This window comes from Physeter macrocephalus, chromosome 4 (genome assembly GCF_002837175.3).
Source record: "Physeter macrocephalus isolate SW-GA chromosome 4, ASM283717v5, whole genome shotgun sequence".
NCBI lineage: Eukaryota > Metazoa > Chordata > Mammalia > Artiodactyla > Physeteridae > Physeter > Physeter macrocephalus.
The window spans coordinates 100,455,210-100,482,193 of record NC_041217.1 but is presented as its reverse complement, the minus strand read 5'-3'; the positions used below and the strand labels follow the sequence as shown (position 1 = coordinate 100,482,193).

The 26,984-nt window shown below is 42.1% G+C and overlaps 1 protein-coding gene across 1 annotated transcript in view; it reads left to right on the top strand.

The window, feature by feature from the left end:
* SLC44A3 (solute carrier family 44 member 3) overlaps positions 1-26,984 on the top strand; it is a 93,352-nt gene that overhangs the window by 46,014 nt on the left and 20,354 nt on the right. The window contains exons 10-12 of the mRNA XM_007111412.3: positions 8,810-8,975; positions 19,846-20,002; positions 22,343-22,420. Of these exons, the coding sequence (XP_007111474.1) occupies positions 8,810-8,975; positions 19,846-20,002; positions 22,343-22,420 (401 nt within the window). The remainder of the gene's footprint in view (positions 1-8,809; positions 8,976-19,845; positions 20,003-22,342; positions 22,421-26,984) is intronic.

Sequence of the window (26,984 nt, the reverse complement as noted above, 5' to 3'; positions counted from 1 at the left end):
ACTAGGGCAACATTGAACAAGCATCTTCCAGCTCATTTCCTTGACGTGGTCTTAGTCCTGGCGGAAGGGGAAGCAATGGCATCGGTGCCTGCAGGAAAGCAAGCATTTGTTGAAAATTTCCCAAATTCTAAGCTCGGCACTAGGTGCTTTCTTATGTTTTCTCCTTTAAGTGTTGCAACCCCCTTTCGATGCCTGTGTTGTTATGTTCAAGTTACAGGCAAGAAAACTGAGGTTCTGAGAAAGCAGTTTGCTGAAGTTCCAGCTAGAAAGTGTGATGGCTCTTACTGACGCCAGAGCTCTAGAACAGAACCTGTGCTCTTTCCACTACCTCGCATGTCCCTTGTGTCTGGGATACAAAGCTAGGAGATCAAATTAGACCTCCTCAGCTTTGTCTGTTCCAGTTGAAGCAGTATCGTGACCACAGCAGCTGGCTGGTGAATGCAAGCTGTGCCTGTAATGTGGTGTTTGGGACCTGCGGCCAGAGGGCAACATGACAGGGCCAGAAGCTAAAGCCAGATCAGGCTGGGAGTGAGGTGTGGCAGGAGGTGGCAGGGCTTGACGCTCTGGTGGTGGACTGTGGTGCTGGGCCCTCATCCTAAAGAATCACAGAGGAGAGGTGAGGCCTCGGGAAGTACAGCCCAGGACCAGGGAGGGACCTTCCTACTCCAGCCTCCAGGGCACAGCTGCCCGCCCCACTGTCGTTATGGTCTATGAGTCTGGGTGAAGGGAATTGTCTCTGTGGTTAAACCGTCAATGATTTGGAGCAGGACACGTTCTTTCGTTCTTTAATGCACAGACGTTAGGTGAGCACTGGGGGGCGAGGCCCTGGCAAGGCACTGGGGAAGAGTGGTGGCCTCTCCCCACAGTGAGGGTGGCAAAGGCTGATGAACATCACAAGAGGAGAAATTTGGGGAGCTATGGAGCACCACAGTGAGGCTCCAACCCCCTTTGCGAGTCAGGGAAGGCTTCTGAGAGGATGGGCTGGAAATGACCAGAAGATCGGAAAGTTCAGAAAGAGGCAAAGGGGATTTAGTGGGGTCATGTCCAAGCACAGGAGGGAACCTGCTCACAGGGGACAAGGCGAGAGCTGGTCCTGAGACTTGGGGATGTAGTTGGAGAGGAACACGCCCCAAGGCCAACTCGGGGGTGAGCTGCTAGCAGGGCTGTCCTTCAGTTCCCCACTTGGGCCCCAGCTGGGCCCAGGGCCTGGGGACATTAAACAGCCTCAGCCACAGGACTGAGAGGAGGGGCAGGGAGAGAGTGGGCTGCTCTGTAGGGCCGAAGGCAGCACATTGGAGGGTCACATATTAAAGCACAGCCCTTCTTTATCTGTGGAAGGAGCAAAATGAGCCAAAGTGAGAGGAGTTGAAGGGCAGAAAAGGAAACCGGGTGCCCAGGACCTACTGTAGGGGTCTGTGGGCCAGCTGATGTTCGGCTTCGCAGGAGAGGGTGTCGCACAGAGCAACCGCCTTCCCCCTTCCCCAGCGCTGGGCGTCATAGAAACCAAACCTGCCGTCCCCTTAGGCCACCTGCCTCTCCTTTCCACTCACCTGTGGGCCGACCCAGGTGCACAGAACTCCCTTTGACTTCAAAGGCCTTTTCATGCAGGGCCAGGACGATGGGCTCTGGGCCTGGGCAGGTCATCTGCTGCTTGTTTTGATCTTTAGCAGATGCCCACGTGATCCGGGTGATGAGAGATGCCTGCACAGCACCTGACTGTCTCATTTCATGTCCCTCAGGAAGTCCCGGAACCCTCAGGCTCTCTCTTCAGTCTCCACCCAATGTTCCCAATGCTGTGGGGTGTCCTCAGTGGGTAAATACTGTAAGACTTTTATTGTGTCAGATGATTGAATGAGTTAATATTTTAATGTGTAAAAAAGAAAAGAAAATGCAGAAAAAGTGAACTTTAAGTTGATCATTTTTTGCCATTTTTTTGATGAGCTATTTCTCTAGTGACTGTTAATCAGTCTCGTAACTAGTTGACAAACTCTGGCTTGTGTGAGGATTGTTCCAGTGGAGCATAACCAGGCCCTCAGTAATGACAGTAAATAGTCAGTTGGGACTTGTCTGCCACCAGCAATGTGACAGTGACTACTAAATCCAGTGAAAATAGTAGTTACAGGAAAACGGAAATAACCTTGGGAATCCAGTAGGTGCAGTTGGCAGGTTGGAAAGAGCCCAGCTGATCTGATGACCCCCAGTTACCATAAGGTGGTTGGGATACCCCAGAGTCGGAACAGTAGAAGAAAGAGGCCCATTTGGGGAAGGGTGGGGGGGGCTTTCTCTCCCAGTGGTACTGCAGTTAGAAGAGGTCATCGCAGGCATGTGCTCAGCATGCTTAAAGGCAAAGGACCATGCTTGGAAAGGAGGCAGCAAGGTCAGACAGAGGGTCTCCCATCAAGGGACCTGGGATCCAGGATGGCTCTGGCCTTCCTTGTATGTTAATCCTCTGGGCTTCCTGTTTTCCTTTTATACAGTGGAAAAATGGTGCTTTCCCCAGGCTGCCTCATAATGGTGTTAGGAGGCTGCGATGGGACCAGAGCTTTGCTCTGCAAATAAGGGACAGTATGTGTTCCTTATATTAGGAACTAATGTCAACTAGAGAATGTCTAGTACTACCTTCAGCTTTGTGGTTTATTCTCTGCTCTGCATGGTATATTTGAGAACACAGTCTAAAAGAAAATTGTCCTTTTTTAAGTTATCAGAGATCTAGAAGATAATTGAAGTTATTTCACAAAAGTTTCCTAGTGGCCCAGTTCTGTCCTAGGAACAGGGGGAAGGGAGATTGCTCAGGAGAAATGTTAAACAGCTCCTGCTTTTCAGAAGTTTATGGTCCCTGTGGGGAAGTGTGAGGGAAAACAATCTCCATGAACATCTAGGTACCTTTGCACCTGCTGTGGTCTTTGTCTAGAATCTGCTCCTCTTCCTAACTTTCACCCCAACTTTTTCCCCCAAACTTCATGGAAAACTAGTCATTATTCAAGATTTGTTTTGAGTAATCTATTTCTTGGAAAATCTCCTATAAATTGCCCAGGCATACTTAGATATTGCTTCTTCATTTTTCCCTGCATTTTTTATAGTCTTCATTCTTTCAACAGATATTCATCAAATGCCTGCTATGTGGCTTGGGTACTGAGATACAGCAGTGAACCAGATAAAGGTACTAGTGAGTGGGGAAAGAGAGCATAAATAAGTAAATAGATTATGTCAGGTAGCGATAAGGTCTATAAAAAACAATAATGCAAGATAATGACTTGTGTGTTGTCTTCCCTCAAGAGAATGAACATCTGGAGGGCCTGGAATGTGTCTTTCTCTTTCTGTCTCGATGGTCAGTGCACAGCCCTTGAGTGAGTTCAGTAAGTGTGTGCTGAGTCAGTAAGTGAATTCACATCAATGTTGTGTTAAATGAGATGTATACACAGAAAGAACTAGGTGAACCACAGCTGCGCTGTCAATGAGATTTTCTTCTCTTTTGCCCCAGTCCTCGTGCTGTCAGAGCAGAAGCTAAGCCAGCAGGAGGCGCAGGCAGGATGGGTGTCAGCAGGACACTGAGCCAGTTTGCTGGAAGAGGCCAAGTGCACAGAATGTGCCAGAATATAGAACCCTTTTAAGTCGGGCCTGCATCCTTTGGGAAATTATCCCAGCCAACTGGACTGCCTCCCTTGAGAAACTGCCATTTACATTGATCATTAATATGATATCAATATCACCTCAGTCTTTCAAAGTGCTTTAAAGCTTGCTTATCATACCCAGACTTATAGCTAGCTGCATGATGCATTTCCTCCAGGCTATAATGATGATCTCTAGGAAGACTTCTAGAAAGTTGTCTCGAATCTCTGTGATAGGATGTATTACTTGAGGAAGGTTGGTTCATTCATTCATACAATCATTCATTCAACAAATATTTATTGAACATTTATTATATCAGACCCTGTTACAGATGCTGGAAATACAGCTCTCTTTCTAGTTTGGAAGCTAGAGGGAGATTGGCATTAAATGAGTAAGTGAATTTTATAGTATATTAAAAGTTGATAAGTGGTAAGGAGAAAAATAAAGCAGAGAAAAGTAATAGGAAATGCTTAAGGAGGGGGGTCCAATTTTGAAGTTAGTGATTGGGGAGGGCCTTGTTGAGAAGATAATTTGTGAGCAAACATTTGAAGGAGGTGAGGGCAGAGCCATGAGACTATGCAAAGGAAGGGAAAATAGTCTAGGCAAAGGGAACCGCAAGAGGGAGAGGTGCTGGGGACACAGCAAGGAGGCCCATTCAGTGAGAGTGGCCCGATCGAGGGAGAGAAAGGTTCAGGTGAGTGTCAGAGAAAGCACAGGGTCAGATCCTGGGGCATTGTAGGCCATTATAGGAACTTTGTTTCTGAAATGGGAAGTCATTACAGCATTTTAAGCAGCATAGCGGCATGATCTGACTTACATTTTCATGGCAGTGCTCCAGGGAGGAGGTGATGGTGGCTTAAAACAGGGTTGTAATGGTGGACATGGTGTGACATATCAGATTCTGAAGGATTTCCTGATATTAGATGAAGAGTGTGAAAGAAAGAGGAGTTGGGGATAAAACTGAGGTTTTTTAGCTTGAGCAACTGGAAGATGGGATGGCCATCAGCCGAGATGGGACAAGACTTTGGAGCGTTTTCGGGGAAGAGCAGAAGTTCTTTTTTAGTTGTGTTGATTGAGATGCCTTTTAGACGGCTGGATGGAGATGTCAAGTAGGGAGTTAGCTGTTTGAGTCTGAAGTTTCTGGAGAGGGCCAGCTAGAGATCTCATTTGGGAATTGGGGAACACATGAATAGTATTTAAAACCATGAGATTTGAATGAGTGTAGATAGAAAAGAAATTCAAGGACTGTGTGTTGGAGCATGTCAATGTTAAGAGGTCTTGGAGATGAGGAAGAATAAGGAAAGGAAACTGAAAGGGAGCAGCCAGTGGGCAGGAGGAGAAAAATGTGCTGTCCTGGAATTGGGGTGAAGGGTTCAATGTGTCAAGTGCTGCTGATAAATCAGATAAGAACTAAGGATTGACCATTGAAGTCAGCAACATGGAAGCGAAACAAAGCAGTTTCAGAGAAGTGGGGGGGATGGGTCAGGATTAGAGCAGTTTAAGAGAAAGGCGGAGACAAAAGAATTGGAAAGAATGAGAGACAGAAGTTTGGCTGTACATAGGAACAGAGGAATAGAAAGGAAGCTGGAGGAGGAAAGGGAGTCAGAAAGTAGGGTGTTTTTTTTTAAATATGTGACGTGATTAAAAATGATTCAGTAGAGAGGAATATTCTGATGAAGCAAGAAAGAGAGGGAGGGACTTCCCCAGGGGTCCAGTGGTTGAGACTCTGCCTTCCAATGCAGGAGGCGTGTGTTCGATCCCTGGCCAGGGAGCTAAGATCCCACATGCTATGGGATTGGCCAAAAAAAAAAAAAAAAAAACCAAAAAACTTTAAAAAATAAAAAGAAAGAGAGGGAAAATTTCTGGAGTGATATCTTCAAGTAGGTAAGAAAGGGGATCTAGTGCAGGGGTTGGCCTTAGGATCACAGACCATTTATCATGTTAAGCGGGGGTCCGATTATGGACACATGCTGATAAGGGGTAGAGATGGGGGTAGGTGCTAGCAGAGATTTTCCGATTGCTTCAGTTTTCTCAGAGAAACCGGAAGTGAGGCCACTGACTGAGCGTGAGGGTGGGAAAAAGCTGTTAGAGGTTGGGGGAGTGATTATAAACAGTCCAGAAGAAGGGGAGATGAACAAACTCATGTAGCAAATGTGATATTCACTCTGATGATATCTTCTTTCTGATTTTTGTGTTTGCCTTTTTCATTTTTTCCCCTGATAACTAATGTCCAGCATAATTCTAGCATGCAGTATATGCTAAATAAATATTTGCTCATTTCAGAACTGGAATCATATCTACTTATACCTCAACTATAGCTAACCTTATATTGTACTCACTGTTCTAAGCAGCTACCTGTTTAATCCTCTTAACAGCTGTGTATATGGCTTTTAGAGCCGTGAGACTAGATGGAATCAATAAGGGAGTGGTATTAGTGTCTTCAGATTACAGATGATGAAACAGAGATTTTAAAATGTCCCACAACCTCATAACTTGCCTGAGGTTGGTCAGCCATTAGGAGACAGAGCAGAGATGTGAATCTTAGCCTGCGTGACTCTCAAACTGTATAACTACTGCCCTGGAGTTCATCTTGTCTTCCCTCTTCATCTTTACAATAAGAGAACGGAGGCCCAGGTTGCTTATCACAAACGTCAAAGCTGAGATTGGAACCAAGCCCTCTTCCAGTTCAGTGTCCTTTCCACCACCATCCCCCTAGATCAATCTTATCTTGGGATCCAGTTCCCATGCCCGTTAGCTACACTTAGTGGTAGCTATATTGTCATGGTCCTTAGTAACCAAGCAACTGGTATTTTGATGAGAGGCTCTTGCCTGCACCGACCCAGCCATCCAGGAGAGGGCAGTCCTGCGCGCAAAAACACGCCTGCCCCACCCTAAGCTTCTTCCTGAAGCCAGAGCGCCTGATTCTTCAGAGAATGTTTGCTTAAAGCAGTGGTTCTCAAGCAGCAGTTCTGTCCCCCACATGGCATTTGGCAATGTTTGGAGACATTTTGGGTTGTCATAACTGGAGGAGGGGAGGGAAGAAGCTCCTGGCATCTAATGAGTAGAGGTCATGGAAGCTGCTAAACATCCTACCAATGCACAGGACAGGCCTCCATCCCTCCCACCCCTAACAAAGAATTATCTGACCCAAAGTGCCAGTTGCTATGTTGAGAGGTTGAAAAACCCTGTCCTAAAGGAAAACCTTTAAATAGTCTGCTATAATGGAACCAGAAAAATAAATAGATGATGGCTTCAGTAAAGATGTTCAAAAACAAGTAGCCAGTCAAGAATAATTTATGAATTCTGCTTCTGTGCAGAATGCCAAGGGTGTGAAGGCCTGCGTGGATCATGATTTATCCCTTCAGCCATTCTCTACTTGCTGACTGTTGCCATCAGTGTGCCAAGCTGGGATGTATGTGAATGTGCCACTGGCAGCACAGGGCAGCCCCAAGGAGAGACGATCCCCCCTTAGCACCCAGGGCCTTTGTACTTACTTGCCTTTTGTCTGTCAAGGAAATCATCCCTCCTGTTCTTTGGAAACTTCGTCCACCCCCGAACCATGTGTGATGTAGACCTGTTCTTGCAAACTGGAGTCTGTCCCCATCACTGGTGACCTTGTCGGGGCATCAGTGTGCATGCTGACTGGCCCCATCACTTCTGCTATTCCAGGAGGGGCTCTCCAAGTCTCCACTCACCTGATCTACCTACACGTGCTTGTTAGTTGTGAGGGGTCACCTCCTTTGGGATTGAGAATGCTTTTCTGAAACACACCCATTTTGGAAAAGCATAAGCATTTATCAGTGCCTTACCTGAATCAGAGATTGCTTCCAAGCCAGAATGAGCCCAGTGTTCAATAAAATATTAACTTCTCTCTGTAAACCAAGCCGCTCCACTATTTCTCACAATGTGACTCTTGTTCAGCAGAACACAGAGCGTGAGTTACTAAGACCAGCCTTAGTCTGTGGAATTAGTTTGCTCTACAGCATGATTATCTTCTCCCACTTCCTTTGCACAGACCCTATTGTGAATGTCTAAAGACACATGAATTATGAACCTAAAAGCAATTTACAGCTGTGAAAGGAAATATGAAACTATCTTTAAATGTTCTTCAAGTTGTAGGTTTTGCCAAAGACCGAAATGCCATCTTCTTTCTTACAGTAGTTTATTTAAAATACACAGCAGAGGACATCTAGAGATCAAACGCTGTTGCAGAGCTGGGATTTGGTTTTACTAGATCCAAATGGAATTGAATTGAATTGCAGAGCTAATTCAAAGGCTTCTTTAGATGAGAGCAAATAAAGCAGGGTATAACCAGTGAATGGCAGAGCATTGCTTGGGTTACCTCACTGGCCTCAGTTTAATACAGTGTTGTGCTCCTGAAATTTAATAATAATAATAAAAATCATTATCACTTATGTAGTGATATTTCTTTGGGCCAGCACTGACCAGGTAATCCCACTCTACTCTCTCTTGAACTACCACCAGCATATGGGTATTACAGATAATGATACTAAAACTCCAAGAGGCCAAATAACTTGCCCCAGGCTACCCAAAAGGGGGTGAAGCTGAGATTTGAACCTAGAAGCTTAACACTGAGGCCCAGTAGATATTTTAAATGTCCTAGAAGAGTTTGCTCTTGAAATGAAATCTGAAATGAATCCCTTTGAAAAAATGAAGATCCTTGTCTCTTTTATTAAGTCTAAACTTTTGGTGAAGTGGGGTTCTATAACAGAGTCCTAATGGCTTTGTGCGCTTTCATCAACATAAGTTTTGCTTGCATCACTAAGTGTTGTGGTAGAAAAACCATGGGTTTTAGAGTCCAGTGTGTCCAGGTTTATATTCTCCCTCCACTAGTCATGAGCAATGAGACTTTGCAAAAGTCACTTGACTCCTCCAAACCTCAGTTTTCATATCTGTAAAGTGGGGTGAGTATTAGAGTATAGGTCAAGTGTCTTGCAAATTGCCTACCAACCAGTCATCATAATTATCCCTGTTAATATTATTCATAAGTTAAATGTGTGTTCTCAATTTTTAGTTTTGCTATGAAGATCTTATATTATGGTGGGTATTTCAAACTTTAATTTGGCATCTGTGTTTTGTGTAATGCCAAAGCCCAGGTATGAGGAAGCATGGCCTGTTGAACCTTCTTCCATACTTAGGAAAATATAGGTATAAAGCATGTTTGTGTTTTAAACTTTAGGAGCTGCACAGGTCATCGAAGGCGGCCAAGTGGAATATAAGCCTCTTTCGGGCATTCGGTATATGTGGTGGTACCATTTAATTGGCCTCATCTGGACTAGTGAATTCATCCTTGCATGCCAGCAAATGACTATAGCTGGGGCAGTGGTTACATGTTATTTCAACAGGTAGGTCTAGCATGTTATTCCTATTGATTTGTCTATGTGCTTCATGTTGTGTATCTCAAAAGGTATTTTGGAATTCTGACATGACCTCTCAAAAGGGATTGGCAAGAGTAAAAGACGAAGCTCAAAATTAGGAAGGATGTTCATTTGGTAGTAAAAAGAAATGTTATATCTTAAATCTGTCACATTTCCAACCTCTTTTACTTTAAGCTAGAAAATCCAGAAGGAAGCCCAACAGGGAAGTATTTGTATCGCTTAGAATTGAAAGATATCCAAAAGAAAGGGTTGATTTCTCCTATAAATATCCATTCTTACTGACTTCAAACTTTAAAAACATTACTGATCTATTTGGAGCACACTTCAGTAAATTCTGCGAGCTTCATTTCATCCTATGCAAAATGAGGAGAATGTTTTCTTGAAAAACAATTTTAAATCCTAAGGGAATTGTACATGACTATAAAATATAATTCATGTTCATATAGTTAAGTGCTAGTGAATTAATTACTTACTTCTCTGTTCACTATGATACTTATTTAAGTGTTTATCCTCCTTTACCTCATCAAAATAATTGAGGACACACACACATACACACACACACACACACACACACACACACACACACAAGTTAAGTGCTAGTGAATTAATTACTTACTTCTCTGTTCACTATGATACTTATTTAAGTGTTTATCCTCCTTTACCTCATCAAAATAATTGAGGACACACACACATACACACACACACACACACACACACACACACACACACACACATCTCAACCCTTTACCTCTTTTGTGTATGCTGCTCTCATGAGGCAAAGATAAAGCCACAGGCAAGAAGAACACGGCCAGTAGAATGACAGGGTTGGACTCAGAACAGGAAGTTTACTCCTATGGGGCTGATCCTCCTCTAATCTCTCAGCCTAAATGAGCAGAAAAACATGAGGGTTCATGGAGGTAAGAAAGTCAACCAGGGATGATTCATGCCATTGAGCAATTACCTCCTGATGATAAGGGGTACTGTGGGTTTTATTACAGAGGTGCTGTTGGGAGCCTCCATCATTAGAGAGCCCATAGGATGCACAAAGGGCTGTAGCCCTTGGCATTGAGAACCTTTGAGCCGTTGGAGGGGGTGGTGTGTGCTGCTTACTCCTGAGTAGAGGAGCAGAGATTATTCTAACCAAATTGGCCAGCAGGTTATATCTCTCTGACAGCAGTGATTTTGTGCTATTTTAGTACCACAAAATCAAAGCATTTTCAATGAGAGCTTTTTATTTAACTTCCAGTGAAGTGAATATCTCCCTATCTCTGTGCATTCGGTGGGAGAGGAGGCTGGTTTGAGCCACAAAAACCTAGAGAGGCTCAGGACTTCAAGTGTAAAATGTGCTTCCAAAGATTAGTTAAAGGTCTTTCTAAGGAGCAGTTGGGCCCCAGGGCCCCTCCTTCACACCAGCAGAAGACAAGACGGGAGCTTTGCTCTCTGGAGAAGTCATCAGAGAGGGTCTGGATGTGGGGCATCTGGCACAGCTGAGGCTGGGGCAAGGCTCTGCACTGAAAGAAGGGGGAGCAAGTGAAAGTCTAAATACTGAATAGTATTCTACCTACTACCAACCCACACTCCACAGCTTAGCCTCCAGGATGTTGACAGCCAGGTTGATATTTCCTTGGCAGGAGATTATCAGATTCTTCTCTGGAGAAATTGTCTAACCCAAAGAAAGGACCTACAGATGGTGCCATGTGGGTGTCCCCCAATGAAATGGCCTGTTTCTCTGACTCTGAACCAGGTCGTGGAACTCACCGGTCAGCAGTCACCCTCATATAGAACCTCTAATTCACTTTTCATTGCCTCACTCTTAAATGTGAACTGATAACCAGTGATTGTTAAACATTAGAAGAAGCCTCTAGTGAAAGAAAAAGATCAAAATGAACAAAACAAACAAACAAAAAGAACTTAGGGAAAATAGGGACAATGCAGGCAGCAGAAGAAAACTACAACAATGACAACTATAGTGTCCTCAGAAAGAACCAAGAAATGTTGCTTCCATAAAATAAGAATCAAAAAAAAAAGAATATTGAGAGAACAAGAAAGACCTCTTTGTAGTTAAAAATATGATTGCAAAGTGATATTTTTCTATCGAGGGATTAAAATATAAAGTTGAAGAACTCTTTCAGAAGGTAGAACAAAAGATAAAGAGATGCAAAACGGGAGAAAAAGGATAAAAAATCAGAGGCTAATTTAGGACACCCAACATCTGACTAATATGAGTTTCAGAAATAGAGAACAAAGAAAAAAGAAGGGAAGAAATTATCAAAATTTCCCAGAGCTGGAGGACATGAGTAAAGAGAAGATCCCAGAAGCTTTACAGAGAAAAACAGATCACAGGCAAAATCAAGAACTAGAATGGGTAAAAGACTTATATACCGAAAACTATAAAACTTTGATGAAGGAAATTGAAAATGAAACAAATAAATGGAAAGGTATCCTGTGTTCATGGATTGAAAGAATTAATATTGTAAAAATGTCCATACTACCCAAAGCAATCTATAGATTTAATGCAATCCTGATCAAAATACCCATGACATTTTTCAAAGAAGTAAAAACAAATAATCCTAAAATTTATATGGAACCACAGAAGACACCGAATAACCAGAGCAATCTTGAAAAAAAGAACAAAGGTGGAGGTTTCACACTCCCTGACTTCAGACTGTACTACAAAGCTACAGTAATCAAAACTACAAAGCTACAGTGGCATAAAAACAGACACATAGATCAACGGAACAGAATAGAGAGCCCAGAAATAAACTCATGCACTTATGTTCAATTAATTTATGACAAAGGAAGCAAAAATATACAATGGGGAAAAGAAAGTCTCTTTAATAAGTGATGCCAGGAAATGGACAGCTACATGTAAAAGAATGAAATTAGAACATTTTTGCATACTGTATACCAAAATAAACTAAAAAGGATTACAGACCTAAATGTAAGACTGGAAACCATAAAACTCCCAGAAGAAAACAGGCAGAACACTCTTTGACATAAGCCATAGTAATAGTTTTTGGATCTATCACCTCAAGCAAAGGAAACAAAAGCAAAAATAAACAAATTAAACTTAAAAGCTTTTGCACAACAAAGGAAACCATCAGCAAAAAGAAAAGACAACCTACTGAATGGGAAAGATATTTGTAAATGATATGACCAATAAGGAGTTAATATCCAAAATATATAAAGAAGTCATACAACTCAATATCAAAAAAAATAAAGAACCCAATTTAAAAATGGGCAGAAGACCTGAATAGATATTCTTCCAAAGAAGACATACAGATGGCCAACAGGCACATGAAAAGATGCCCAACGTTGCTAATCATCAGAGAAATGCAAATCAAGACCATGAGAGATCACCTCACACCTGTCACAATGGCTGTTGTCAAAAGGACCACAAATATCCAATGTTGGCAAGGACACGGAGAAAAGCGAACCCAAGTACACTGTTGGTGGGAATGTAAATTGGTGCAGCCACTATGGAGAACAGTATGGAAGTTCCTTAAAAACTAAAAATAGAACTACCATATGATCCCACAATTCCACTGCTGGGTCTACATCCAAAGAAAATGAAAACAGTGATTCCAAAAGAACAAATATCCAATGTTGGCAAGGACACGGAGAAAAGCGAACCCAAGTACACTGTTGGTGGGAATGTAAATTGCTGCAGCCACTATGGAGAACAGTATGGAAGTTCCTTAAAAACTAAAAATATAACTACCATATGATCCCACAATTCCACTGCTGGGTATACATCCAAAGAAAATGAAAACAGTGATTCCAAAAGATATATGCACCCCAGTGTTCAGGCAGCATTATTTACAACAGCCAAGATATTGAAGCTACCTAAGTGTCCATCAGTAGATGAATGGATAAAGAAGGTGTGGTATATTTATACAGCAGAATATTAGCTGTAAAAAAGAATGAGATTTTGCTATTTTGAAACAACATGGGTGGACCTGGAGGGGATTATACTTAGTGAAATAAATTAGAGAAAGACAAATACTATATGTTATCACTTACATGTGGAATCTAAAAAATAAAATAAATGAATGACTATAACAAAACAGAAACAGACCTACAGATTTAGAGAACAAACAAGTGGTTTCCATTTGGGAGAGGGAAGTGGAGAGGGTCAAGGTAGGGATAGGGAATTAAGAGGTACACACTGCTATGTATAAGATAAATAAGTTACAAGATATATTGTACAACACAGGGAATACAGCCAATATTTTATAATAACCTTAATGGAGTATAATTTTTAAAAATATTGAATCACTGTGTTGTACACCTGAAACTAATATTGTAAATCAACTGTACTTCGATAAAAAGTAAAATTAAATTTTAAAAAAACTAGAATGAGTTCTGATGTTCAACAGCAACTCTGAAACAGGGAGACAGTAGGACAAGGCTGCCAAAATTCTAAGGAAAGATTATTTCCAACCTAGAATTGTAGACCTACTCATAATATCAGTCAAGGGTAAAGGAGGATAAAGTCCTGTTCAGGCATACAACATCCCAAAAGATTTCCTCCCAACATCCTTTCTCCACTGAAACTAATGAGTAAGCCAGGGAGGAAAACATGAGTTTCAGGAAATAGGCTCCAACACAGTGAAGAAAAGAAGGGAATCCCCAGGAGGGTAGCTAGTCAGCAGGTATAGAGCACAATGAGTCCAAGGAGGAGCTGGAGAGCAGTGGGCTCCAGGAGGGATGTCTCCAAGAAAAAATAAAAAGCAAACTGAGAGAATATCAGATGTGTTGTTTGAATATGTGGAGAAAAAATTTATACTTTGGTGAAGCATTTGGTGAAGTCCATGGAAAACCAAGCACATAAAAAATATGAAACATTATTAACTTAAGGAAAAAACAAAAGTTGTACAGAAAAGGAAATATAATCAGAATACACTGTTTGGATCAGTTGTATTTTTTTTTCTGTACTGATTTTATTTTATTTATGTACTGATAATGTAAGCCCTAAACATTAACTAAAACATAGTGGTGAAAGATTGAAAGTTTTTTCTCTAAGATCAGAAACAAGACAAGAGTGCCCACTCTTACCATTTCTATTCAACATAGTACAGCAAGACCTAGCCAGAGCAATCAGGCAAGAAAAAGGGGGAGAAAATGCATCTAAATCAGAAAAGAAGAAGTAAAATTGCCTTTGTTTGCAGATGATATGATCTTATATATGGAAAATCCTAAAGAACTTCATCAGAAAACTGTTAGACTAAATCAATGAATTCAGTAAAGTTTCAGGATACAAAATCAGCATACAGAAAATGGGTGCATTTCTATACTCTAACAACAAAATATCTGAAAAAGAAATAAAACAATCCTATTCACAATAGTATCAAAAACAATAAAATATTTAGGAATAAATTTAACTAAGGAGGTGAAAGATCTGTTTACTGAAAAGTACAAGACTCTGATGAAAGAAAGACACACACAAATGGAAATACATCCTGTGTTCATGGATCAGAAGAATTAATATTGTTAAAATATCCATATTACCCAAAGCCATCTATAGATTTAATACATTCCCTATCAAAATTTCAAGTATATTTTCCACAGAAATAGAAAAAGAATCCTAAAATTTATATGGAATCACAAAAGATCCCAAATAGCCAAAACCATCCTGAGAAAGAAGAACACACCTGGAGGCATCATACTTCCTGATTTCAAACTATACAACAAAGCTATAGTATTGTATGGTGCTATATGAACAGTAGGGTACTGGCATAAAAATATACCCATAGATCAATAGAAGAGACCTGAGATCCCAGAAAGGGGAAAGGATAATATCTTCAATAAATGGTTCTGGAAAAACTGGATAACCCCATGAAGAACAATAAAATTAAACCCCTGTATTACACTGTTCACAGAAGTTAATTCAAAATGGTTTAAAGACTTAAAACATAAGAACTAAAACCATAAAACTCCTAGAAGTAAACATAAGGGAAAAGCTCCTTGACATCAGTCTTAGAAATGATTTTTTGAATATGATACCAAAAGCACAAGCAACAACAGCAAAAATTAGTGAGACTACATCAAACTGAAAATCTCTACACAGTAAAAGAACCAGTCAACAAAATGAAAGGGCAACCCATGGAATGGGAGAAAATATTTGCAAATTGTATGTCTGATAAGCTGTTAAAAACCAAAATATATAAAGAACTCACAGAACTCAACAGTAAAAAAAAAAAATAATAATAATCCAGTTAATAAATGGGCAGAGGAACTGAACTTCTTTTCCAAAGAAGACATACAAATAACCAACAGGCACATGAAAATGTGCTCAACATCACTAATCATCAGGGAATGCAAATCAAAACCACAATGAGATATCACCTTATACCTGTCAGAATGGCTATCATCAAAAAGACAAGAGATAACTGTCGGCAAGGATGTAGAAAAGAGGGAGCCCTTGTGCACTGTTGGTGGGCATGTAAATTGGTACAGCAATTATGGAAACAGTATAACAGTATGGAGGTTCCTCAAGAAATTAAAGTCAGAACTACTATACAATCCAGCAATCCCACTTCTTGTGTGTATGTCCAAAGGAAATTTTAAAAATTATCTTGAAGAAATATCTTCACTCCCATGTTCACTGCAGCACTATTCACAGTAGCCAAGGTATGGGAAAAACCTAAGTGTCCATCGAAAGGTGAATGGATAAAGATGATGTGATATGTATAATGGAATATTATTCAGCCATGAGAAGAAAGGAAATCCTGCCATTTGCAGCAACATGGATGGACCTTGAGGGCATTATGCTAAGTGATATAATTCACAGAAAAACAGTTACTGGATGATATCACTTATATGTGGAATCTAAAAAAGCTGAATTCACAGAAACAGAGTAGAATGGTGGTTACCGGGTGCTGAGGGTAGGGGAAAGGGGAAATAACTGGTTAAAGGGTACAAACTTCTAGATAGAAGATGAATAAGTTCTGGGGATCTAATGTACAGCATGGTGATTATGCTTAATAAGACTGTATTATATACTTAAAAGTTGCTAAAAGAGTAGATCTTAAATGTTCACACCACAAAAAAGAAATAGTTAAATATATGAGGTGATGGAGGTGTTAGCTAACGCTACGGTGGTAATCATTTTTCAATATATAAGTGGATCAAATCAACACATTGTGTACCTTGGACTTACATAATGTTATATGTCAATTATATCTCAATAAACCTGGGAAAAAAACATTAAAAACTTCAGTGTAATTATGTTGAGAAGAAGAGGGGTGGGAAAAGAGTGTGTTGGGGAGTTCAGGCTGTGTGGGAGAATGAAACCTGCATCTGCCATGGTGGGAAGTCGGTTGACAGTCTCTGAGCCTGAAAAAAAAATCAAGAAATAGCAGTAAGAACAAGTAATTTAGAAGTCTGAGGGTGAGTTCCAGAAGAAACAGCTAAAATATTACCTCCAGGGAGAGAAAATTAGTGGTGGGGAAAGAAAACTGTTGTTTTTCCTGTTATGCCTAGCAGTACTATTTGACTTTTTAAGATATTTCATATATTTGATAAAAATAAACAAACTAATTCAAAGTAAAATGCATGCTGATTTATTTTTAGCACCACTATTTCATTTATTAAAGAGTTCTGAATTCTTTTTGACTGTGTGCTAATTTTGAAACCTCAAGGTTTTTCCTTATCTCAGGGCTCAAAATTCTTTTTTTTTTTTTTTTTTTTTGCGGTACGTGGGCCTCTCACTGTTGTGGCCCCTCCGTTGCGGAGCACAGGCTCCGGCAGGCTCAGCAGCCATGGCTCACGGGCCCAGCCGCTGGACCGGGGCACGAACCCGTATCCCCTGCATCAGCAGGCGGACTCTCAACCACTGCGCCACCAGGGAAGCCCGTGGGCTCACGATTCTTTAATCTCATGTTCTAGCCTGCACGCAGGGTGAGAATTAAATATAGCCAGAGTGCATTCATCTCTGTCATTCATTTAAGCAGTACGAGGGCTGAAGAGTTCATACAAAGACCATCAAGTACCAGGACATGGGCAACCTGTGTAATTTCCCTTTTACAACCATTTGCTTGAAGAGGGGTCAACTGAGAGCCATAAAGATGTGGCTGAGGTGTGATAGGAAGGAACCAGCACCGCTCAGTTTGGAGAAGGGACGCATGAGGCATGACTTCATCGTTTGCAGCTATACAAAAGATGGTTTCCAGCTGCTTTGGATTTGCTGAGGAGGAAGTGAGGAAGTGGAATCACAGCGGAGCCTAAGGAATTTAGGTAGGAGACAGATGAGTTTCCTAACCCTGAGAAGAGCTGCCAAGGACCTGTTCTTCATAGCAAAGAGCTTCCATTTTCTTTGAGACTGGAAAGATGAATCTCACAGCTTCCCCACAGTCATCACAATCCCATCTTGCAGTAGTTTTGCTGAAAGAAGTATCAGGAAAGGACAAGGTCTCTGCAGCGACACACCATGCTCCTTTGCTCAGGACCAGATTGGCATTGGAGGCCATCCATCCTGTGCAGCCTGGTCCTTGTCCAGGAGCCGTAGCACAAAATGAATTTTCCATACTGTTGAAGAGTTCTCAGTGAGCACTAGGCTGGATCTAACCGGAGCTAAAACGTGCCTCTAGGAGCCCGAAGTTGCTGGATTCGACTTATGCTCTACTGTCCGAGCAAATAGTAGTTGCAAAACAGCACTTTCGTACCATGACCCAGAGGTGCTACAGACTTGGATGAATGGAACCATTAAATGCTTTGCCCAGTGACTTGAGCTGAAGCAGTGTCCTGGGACCCTGGCTCCACTGCACAGGGCCAGGCACCTTTGGCACTCAGCAGCCACAAGTTTAAAAGTAGGGGAGCTAGGCGTGTGGGGCGCATCCTCAAGTCTCCTGCTCTCTCACACTGCCCGGGGTCTTCCTACTGCCACCACCCACAGAACCCGGTGGAAGATGCTCAGCACGCAGTACTCCCTAGAGGCAGAGGCATAGGCCTGACGGGAGACCCTAGCATGCTCACAAGCCCATCACTGAGCTACCCAGTACACCCCTCGCTGCACTGCAGTCCCGAACGCCAATTCTCAAAATATGGTGAAGTCTCAGTGTAAGCTTCACCAGGTGTAATCAGAGCCTCTTCCTGAAGGCAGTTTTTGCTGGTTGTGAAGGTAACAGAGATGAAGGCCCCAGCCACTTGCATAGCGGAGGAGGGATGATAAGATGATGTTACCTTTGAACATGGAAAAAAGGTCTAGGGAGAGAAAGTGGGGACTCTAGGACCCTCCACTGGTTGACCTTTCCCTGTGGGGTGGCATTTAGTTCTCAGGGCGGGTATTGAGTGACTCCTGGCTCCACAAGCTGACCTTCTTTTCAGGTTTTCTCTCTCACGTGGTAACCCAGCTTCTGGAATGTCTACATCTTCCAGCCAAGCCCTGGATGCAACATGGATGAGGGCAGTCCAGACACTCCTTTGCCTGAAATGGTTAATCCCATCCCAGCAAAGCCTCAGAAAGTGGATGCCTAACCCCAAACTTCAGTACCTGGAGGACCAGCCCCCAAGGCCCTGTTCACAATGGCCTGTGAATCCTTTGTTTCCCTACCAGATGGAAAGCAGGTGCTGCCTTCTTCTCCCTGCATGCCCTCTTGAGCACCATAATATGTTCTAAGGCACATAAATCTCCTAAATGGGAAAGTAAACATTCTTCCTTTTAAAAAAAAAGAATGAGGAAAAGGAAAAAAAATGTGTCAGATTTTCCTGGCTGTGCTACTTTTCTAGTTTATCAGATCTAAATGAATTCATATCAGCAATAGCTTCCCTGGTATTTCCTATTTTCAACAATATTGAGTTGAAACACACATCGCCCTTTTTGTGGCACAACTGGATTGCAGTTATTCCGCTCCCAATATTACTTTCATATTCTCTATTCCTTCCTGGATGATTTAAGTAACAGCAAAATATGGCTGTTGCCAACTCTTGAAACATTTCTGGCCAATTTCCTTTTCTTCCCTCAAAACCTAGATTCTTGTCAAAACCTTAATTCATAGTGACTTATTAGCAACCAGAGCAAGTTGTAGAATAATCCATTATGAAGAAAGCAAGCTTCACTTGGAATCAGTGAAGTAGCTTTTCGGAAAGGGCCTCATTTTCTAGAACTGGCATCAGAGTGTCGGGGGAGGGGTTGCATCAGCCCTCCCTCCTGTGTTTTATCTTTCAGTTTGGGGTAGGGGATATGCCCATTCTGTTCTTTTTCACTTTTTTTCCTGCCTGTGAAACTGACTTTTGCATTCTTGAGAGCTGTGTCATGACAAGTCCCGTAAATGATTCACAGTGAAGTGACCTTTACAGAGCAGAGTAGAAATCAGCTGGGTTTCAGGAGCTTGGAGCTGTCTGAAAGCCAGAACGTTTCCTCCCTTCGCTGTAAGCTGGTTCCTCTCTGGCTGCCAATCCTGGTCATGTGATTTGGTGGTGATTTTAATCACCGAGCTAATACTGGCAATATTTACAGATGCATGTGTGTAATTTAAACCTTGGGGATTATTATATAATTAAACTTCTGAAAATGAAAATGGGATCAATACGCAATTTAATGGATTGGTGGAGGTGGTAGGCGTGGTAAAGAGGAAAACTTGTTTAACTCATCAGTATTTTTTTTTCAATTTTCTGTTCCATGTTTGTAACATTGAGCGCCACCAAAAGGAATTAACTTCGTCCAAGAAATCATTTAACCTTAGCTACCAAGGAGTGTAAAAATTTTGCCAAATGCGGATGGCGTCCCTGCTTTCTAAATTGTTAGTACCACAGATGATTTGAACCAGAGAGAAGTTTCTCGTTTCTTTCTAAATAGTGTTTTTTAAATGCTGTCTTTTTTTTCTCCTGTTCCCAGAAATAAAAATGACCCTCCTGATCGCCCGATCCTTTCATCTCTCTCCATTCTTTTCTGCTACCATCAGGGAACAGTTGTCAAAGGGTCATTTTTAATCACTGTGGTGAGGATTCCAAGAGCCGTTCTCATGTACATCTATAACACTCTGAAAGAGAAGGTAAGGCAGCACCCTAAAACAGAGTGCGCTCCGTGTTTGGGTTACAGAAAAGTTAATCGCTGGAAAACTACACTGGGTCCCGGGACAGGAATGTGACCTGTGCCAGTGGCTGTTCAGAAAGCTCCAGTGTTCTTCAGGTCCCATCCCCCCACCCCCAGCAGTCTTTTTGTCCCCGTCCCTGTTTTGTTCATAGCTTTGTTTGTTGGATTTTCTCCAATGTGGTGGCAGAGGTGGGGTGGAGAGGGCATAGCTCTGAGTTTGCTGGTTTTCCTTCTTATTTAAATGCTGAACAAATGGAAGGAATTCTTAAGATGCAATTTAAGCACGTTTTTACGGACATTTATCATGCTTTATTTTTTAAAGAAAGAAAAATACACTATAAGATAAGAATAATGTTTGAACGTGCTTGATAGTTAGAAATGGGCAAGCTGACCTCAATCTCAGCTCAAAAGACAGAAAACTGTGGGGCTTTTGTGCCTGGGGGTTTTTCTCCTCCCTGGTTTTTATTTCCATGCACATTTGGTTATGAATGGCAGTGGAAACCAAAACACCAGGAAAACAGCTGCTCTCATGGTATTTCTGGCCTGCCAAACAAGGGAAGGTTGTATTTTCCCCAACTTTTCTGTTCTCACACAATGTTAATCTCGACCCCATCCCCACCTCAGCATTGGTGACTTGGTCAGAGTTTCTCAAACGTACCTGAGTCCAACCTTTTGGGTATACGTATGTGCTTTTAGTTAATTGGAGAAGTTTTACATGTGGGTTCATAATTATACTTTAGAATTGTTTTTGTTTGCTCTTTTAAGCAGAAATTGAATTGTTGATATTTAAGTCTGTAATCAAGATTTAAGATTAGTATATTAATTACGAACAATTGATTGAATTTCGCATAAAATTATCTAGCTTCCTCATCTTGAAATGCATGCTAAGCCGTTGCCCCTGATTAGAGTATTTTCTTGTATTTCTGTTGAAGTACTGCTTAGCTACATGTCTGTGACTTGAAGAAGTATTTGCCCATCCAGGACAAATCAAGCTACTCCGGCTCTTGCATTTTGAAACTGATCCTTCAATCTTAGGAAACTTGGGAGAAGGATTTCTTGAAGAACAGAGCAGCTTTTTTATTTTAAATATATTCATATAGTTTATATATATTAAATTATTCATATTTAGGTATTATAGGTATATGTATGCATTAGTAATAGATACAAATTAATGAGCAGTAGGGGAATAGCTATCTCCCCTAGAGCTAGACACCTTAAATTCTTTGGGGAAAGAGCCTCCATAAATCTGAAAGAGAAGTTAGTGGGTCATCCTCTCTGGCAGAGGTCTAAAAGGTTATTTCTCACTCGCCAGATCCCATAAGGACTAAGGGGCCAAACTCCCTTTTAGTGGTGTCACTGTTGGAGAATGTGTCCTTTCTTAGGTTAAAAAAATGGTCTTCCTCAGCAGCCTTACAGCCCCATACTGTACCTACAATTTAAACATTTCACACGGCCACTGTGAGACCCTTCTTACGTTAAGTGACTTATTTACAGCCATGGCCAGGCTGAAAAGTATCCAGGTCAAATTTCATCCAATTGAATTAACATTGGGACAGGAAAATGTCCATGTAAGGCTGAGTTATTCCTGGGGTCCTCAAAGAGAACTATTTCAGGATTGTTTTCAGGGATCCTCCACCCTGGGTCTGGGCACATTCAATCACCCCTTCCCCCAACAAGTTTCGTTAAATTATTCATTCCTGAGTTATACACAAGTTCAAGTTATATTTCGAAGGACTAATTTATCCCTAAAAATTTAGCCCTGAAAGTCTCACTATAGGATGTATTTCCAAAAAAATTAAACCTGACTCTTTTTTTATGTGGACACGTAACTAGTATCTACAGTGCATTAGTTTTATTGTCTCAGGGATGTGAATTTTTCATGAATACAGACTTTGGTTTGAAAAAGCAGAGTTTATAATTGAAGACACTTAGGGGAAGGTGAAGAGGGAAGAGATTCTTTTTTTTTTTTTTTTTTTTACTAGAACCAGGAGGTCTAGTTCACCTTTGCTAGTAAATATGGACTAACCCATTTCCCTTTCTGCTGAAGTCAACAGCAGTCCTAACAGGTAAGCCCACAGGAGAGAAACCTTGCTCATCAGTAGTAGTAATGATAATAATTAGTAGTAGGAGTAGCATGTACAGAATAGAAGAACTTCTCTACCGAGTGAGAACCGCTGCAGTGCTTCCCCAGGTACGTGGGTCTCCAAGTAGGAACACGGTATGTTCACAGAAACTGCCTGCTTACCTCTTTCCTGTGTTGTTTCTGACACTGATCCTTTCATTCTTAACCTGACCCCAGCAGCACGGTGCCTGGTCGAGTTGTGTGTCCCGATGCTGCTTCCGGTGTCTTGACAAATGCCTGTGCCATTTCAACCAGGTATGTCTCCTGCCGCGTGCCCCAGGGACACACGGAGGGGCCTGCCAGTGGGCATCATCTCTTAGGTCAGGGGTTGGCCAGTTTTTCTGTAAAGGCCAGATTGTGTAAAAGTTTTCAGCTTTGGGGTCGTTCACTTTGGGTCATGACTACTCAGCTCTGCCGCAGCAGCAAGAAACAGCCATAGGCAAGATGTAACTGGATGGGCCCGACTGTGTTCCAGTAAAACTTTACCTATGAGCACTGAAACCTGAATTTTGTATTTTTCATGTGTCAAGAAATATTCTTCTTCTTTTGAATTTTTCCAGCTATTTTTAAAATGTGACAATTATTCTTAGCTCTGGCCAGAGGGAAGCACTCTGTGTCTGATGGATCTGGTTCCTCAGCTGTAGTTTGCAGACCTTTACCTTAGAACTTTAGGTCATTAATGCCATTCTTCAAATTCTGAAAGAAATGTGTCTCTCTTTTCAGAAATAAAAAGAGGAGGGGGCTTTAGAAACTCTAACACAAGGCATGTGTATCAGCTGAGAGCTAATTTTCAATGTCTTCTCTAAGAACTATAATTTTCCTGAAATAGGAAAAGAATTGCCTCCCTAATTTTTATATATTTTGCCAGTCTTTCCCTTTCAAGCTATAAATACTCCTTTGAAAATCAGAAAAATTGCATACTGTGATTGTTTGAATTTCAGATTTTTTTTTTCCTGAGTCTTTCAAACTGATGGAAATTTAAATATCTGTTTTATTTTTCTGTAGATAATTTAGGAAATTTTAATAACCCTTAGTAAAGTTTACACAAAGCATTATTTTCATAAGTCAGCAGGCTGTTTTATACTTTGTCTCACTTAGAAAAGTACTTCTTATTATTGCCCCTCTTCCTAATAAATATACCAGTAGAAGTAAAGGGACTAATTAGGCCATCTATGTTTAATGTCTTGTAAGTGGCATTAAGAATATCTTTCATTGTTCAGGGGAGATTGTAGTCGTCTTGTAGTAAAACCCTATATTTAAGGCTGTTCTTAAGAATCCTGGAATACATTTTAGAGTGTATTTAGTTTTCACTTGGATCACTTCAAGCCAGCATGTATAAAACACAGTAAAATACCACAGCACCTTCAGAATGGTGGGTCCTGTAGCAAAGTCAGGCCAAACTCTATGAGTGTCTTGTCACAATGCAACATGCCAGCCTCTCTCTCCTAGAACTCTGTGCACATATCCAGATACCAACTTATTCCACAAAGATTTTGAGATGCATTACAAAAAAGTACTGTGATAAAAATATACGTACCTGAAAATCAAGCTAAGAAACATATAGACAGACGAGAAAGACAAAAGCATTGGGACCATTGATATACTAATATGTTGGCCACATGGCCCTTTAAGAACTGAAGGTTGAGTTGCAGTGCCCTCATTGTATTATGTAAATTCAGGTTCTTTCCATGTCCCTCCTTCACTGCCCCATGGAAGCCTAGGGGCTCCCTATGGGTGCTGCAGGGACCACCACTCAGGAGGGGAAAGAAATGGGTGAGGAGGAGGAAACGTGGGTTCTGGGCCCATAGCACCACCACCACCACCACCACCAGCAACACCACCACCACCACCACCAGCAACACCAGCACCAGCACCACCACCGCCACCACCACAAGCACCACCAGCACCACCACCACCACCACCAGCAGCACCACCACCAGCACCAGCACCAGTACCAGCACCACTACCACCACCAGCACCAGTACCAGCACCATCACCACCACCAGCACCAGCAACACCACCAGGACCACCAGCACCACCACCAGCAACACCAGCACCAGCACCACCAGCACCAGCACCACCACCACCACCAGCACCCACCCCTGCCTTGCAACCAGAGCAGCTCCACTTTTATCTGGTTTAGGAGTGAGATTCCACTGAAGGTTTCATTTGAAGACAGGCTCTGCTGCTTGAACATGTTTGAAAGCCACTGTCTCATACCATGTTCATGTTTGTTTTCTCTGCCCTCTTATCCTAAGGGATGTATTTGCTGCATTCTGAAGTTTCAGCACCTTATATTAGCCCAGTACCTTTTCTTTGGGGAGTTCAAAATGTTTCCAAGATCCTAAGTAGTGTTAGTATTAATCACACTATAATTACCATTATAAAGGGGAGGAATCCTTATAACAGATTTACAGTGGGAATGATTGTCCCTGAATCACAGAAAGCCTCAGCTAGCCTCGAGGATCCAGCTCATAGTGAATCAGTGTTGCAAACAGGGATAGGTCTTCTGGATTCTGTTCATGGTGTCCGTGCACTAGGCCTGGGCCTAAACCAGCTGTCGGAGCAGCTTTAACATGGGGTGACTCCTACAGGACTAGGCGCTGCCAGCTGATGTGGGCACCACTGGGAGGCCTAAGGGTTAGGAGATTGAGAAAGAAGAGAAGGAAGATTGGAGAAGAAAGAAAGAAGTGATGTGAATATTGGTGGGGAGGGAAAGGTCACCTCTAGTCTAAATCAGCTACTGGAAAGCAGAGTGAAATAAAGATTTGTAAGAATAAAGATAATTGGTGTATAATGGTAGTCAAAGCTATTGTTGATCTCATTTGGCAGTAGACAAAGGAAAGTGAGCTCAAAGTGAGAGAAGGAATTTAGATTGGCCTCTTGAAAAATTTCCTGGCACGGAAAGATTTTCTCTGGAAATCAGATTTATAAGAGTTGAGGCTTATTTTTTATTTTGCTAGTTTTGTGCAAAAGGAGCTGGGAAATGCTAGAAGAGAATGAGATCCATTTGTTACCAACAGAACCCAGATGCTCTTCTTTACTTAAGATCAAGTAGCCGGCTGTGTTTCAGCATTGCTGCTTAAAAGCCTAATCCGTCTTCACTGGTCCTGGGAGGGAGGCTGGTGGCAGTTGCCACATTTGTCGACACCCAGCCTAAGGCTACACGGTAATTCACTTGCAGGGTGGGGGATGAAATCACACATCTCATCATTTTTCATTACTTGTCTCTCTACATCATAAATACCAAATGTGTAGATAGCTGAAAATATTATGTGTGTACACCTCACACATTTATTTATCCAACATCTATTTGTTTATGCTGTATTCAAGCCATTTGAACCAGGTGTAATGGGGGAGGGGACTGTGGTGAAACAGAGTCAATATAAAGCAAGCCAGGCCTTCAAGGAGCTGACAAGCTAGTGTGGGGAATGAGGAAAATCATGAGGCACTTGCATGAGATGTTTAAAGAACAACATGTGCTGGAATGAGGACTGTGAAGTTCAGAAAAGAGGAGTCTTGGTATGGGGAGGTACTTTGACTTGATGATTAGGAGAGCTTGCACAGAAGAGGTTGGATTTGTCAGGCGTGAGCATAGAGCACCACTGGAGGTCACCAGCTGATAGCGACAACAGTAGCCATGGCCTCCTGGCACTCACTGTGTGGCTAGTCGTGTGCTCAGCACTTTCCCTGCATTGGATCAGTTTTGAGTTTTAACTGCAGCCCCCTGAAATAGTTATCTCCAATTTATAGATGAGGAAACCGAGGCTTAGAGAGGGCGCATAGTTAGTTAGTGGCATAACTAGGGTTTGAATCCATATCTGTCTTGCCTCTGGGACCCAAGCCCATACTTACTGTGCATTTTGAAACAGTCAGAGAGGGAGTCACAACCACTGTCTGGGTGGATCGCTTTGAGCGCCTGCCCAAGCCAGAGTCCAGACAAGTCAGTTGCTGGCTGTTGAGCAAGGCTGGCTTCAAACAGACTTTTGTAGAGGAGGACAGGAAAGGTGTGGGGACAGTGAAGGCGTTGAAGGCTGGATCATGCAGAAAAGGCTAGTCAGGGTGGTCTGAGCCCACCTCCTCCCCTCAGGCAAGTCAGTGTCAAAGCTTCTGGGAGGCCAACTGGCCTGGGTGTTCTCAAGAGATTTTCAGACGAGGAGATCCTGCAGCCTCCCCCTCCCTCCCAGCACTTTCCAGGAGCCCGACTGAGAAGTCCCCTCATGGGACTCTGGAGGCTAACCCTTCGGCAGGAACCGCCTGCCCCTTATTCTTACGGTCCACACACGGTTCCTCATGGAAATGTCTCCCTGACTGCGCTTTTTGTCCATGGAGGACACAGATGTCTGTCCCAGAGCTGATGGTGGCTTTAGGTCAGTGTTCCTCTAGGTTTGAAACCCACTGGTGGGCCACAGGACTCTTCCTGATGATTCCAAACTGATTGAATATTCCAGAGTGTTCTTTCTTCAATTCTTACAGGCAAATTCATTCTTCTTCAATTCATGAATTTTCATTTTCGCATACAACTAAAGGCTTTTTACCAATCAATAAAGTGCATAGTGTGTTACTTAAAGCTTACTGAAATGTGTCATTTATGAACCAAGATTGATGTTTTACTTAGTTTTCTGAGGACTCAAATTCATAATTCTGTTAAGATGTCTCTGACTGCCAAGGCGATGCCTGGTGAACATGCAATGCTTGTGAATGAGCCCAGGCAGAGCTGGGATTTTGCAGACTGGGGAAAGAACCCTTTGCTATGAGTGCCACCAGAGTCGCCTTGGATTGGCTGTGTTATTCAACTGCAGTTATACTTGCCTTGTTT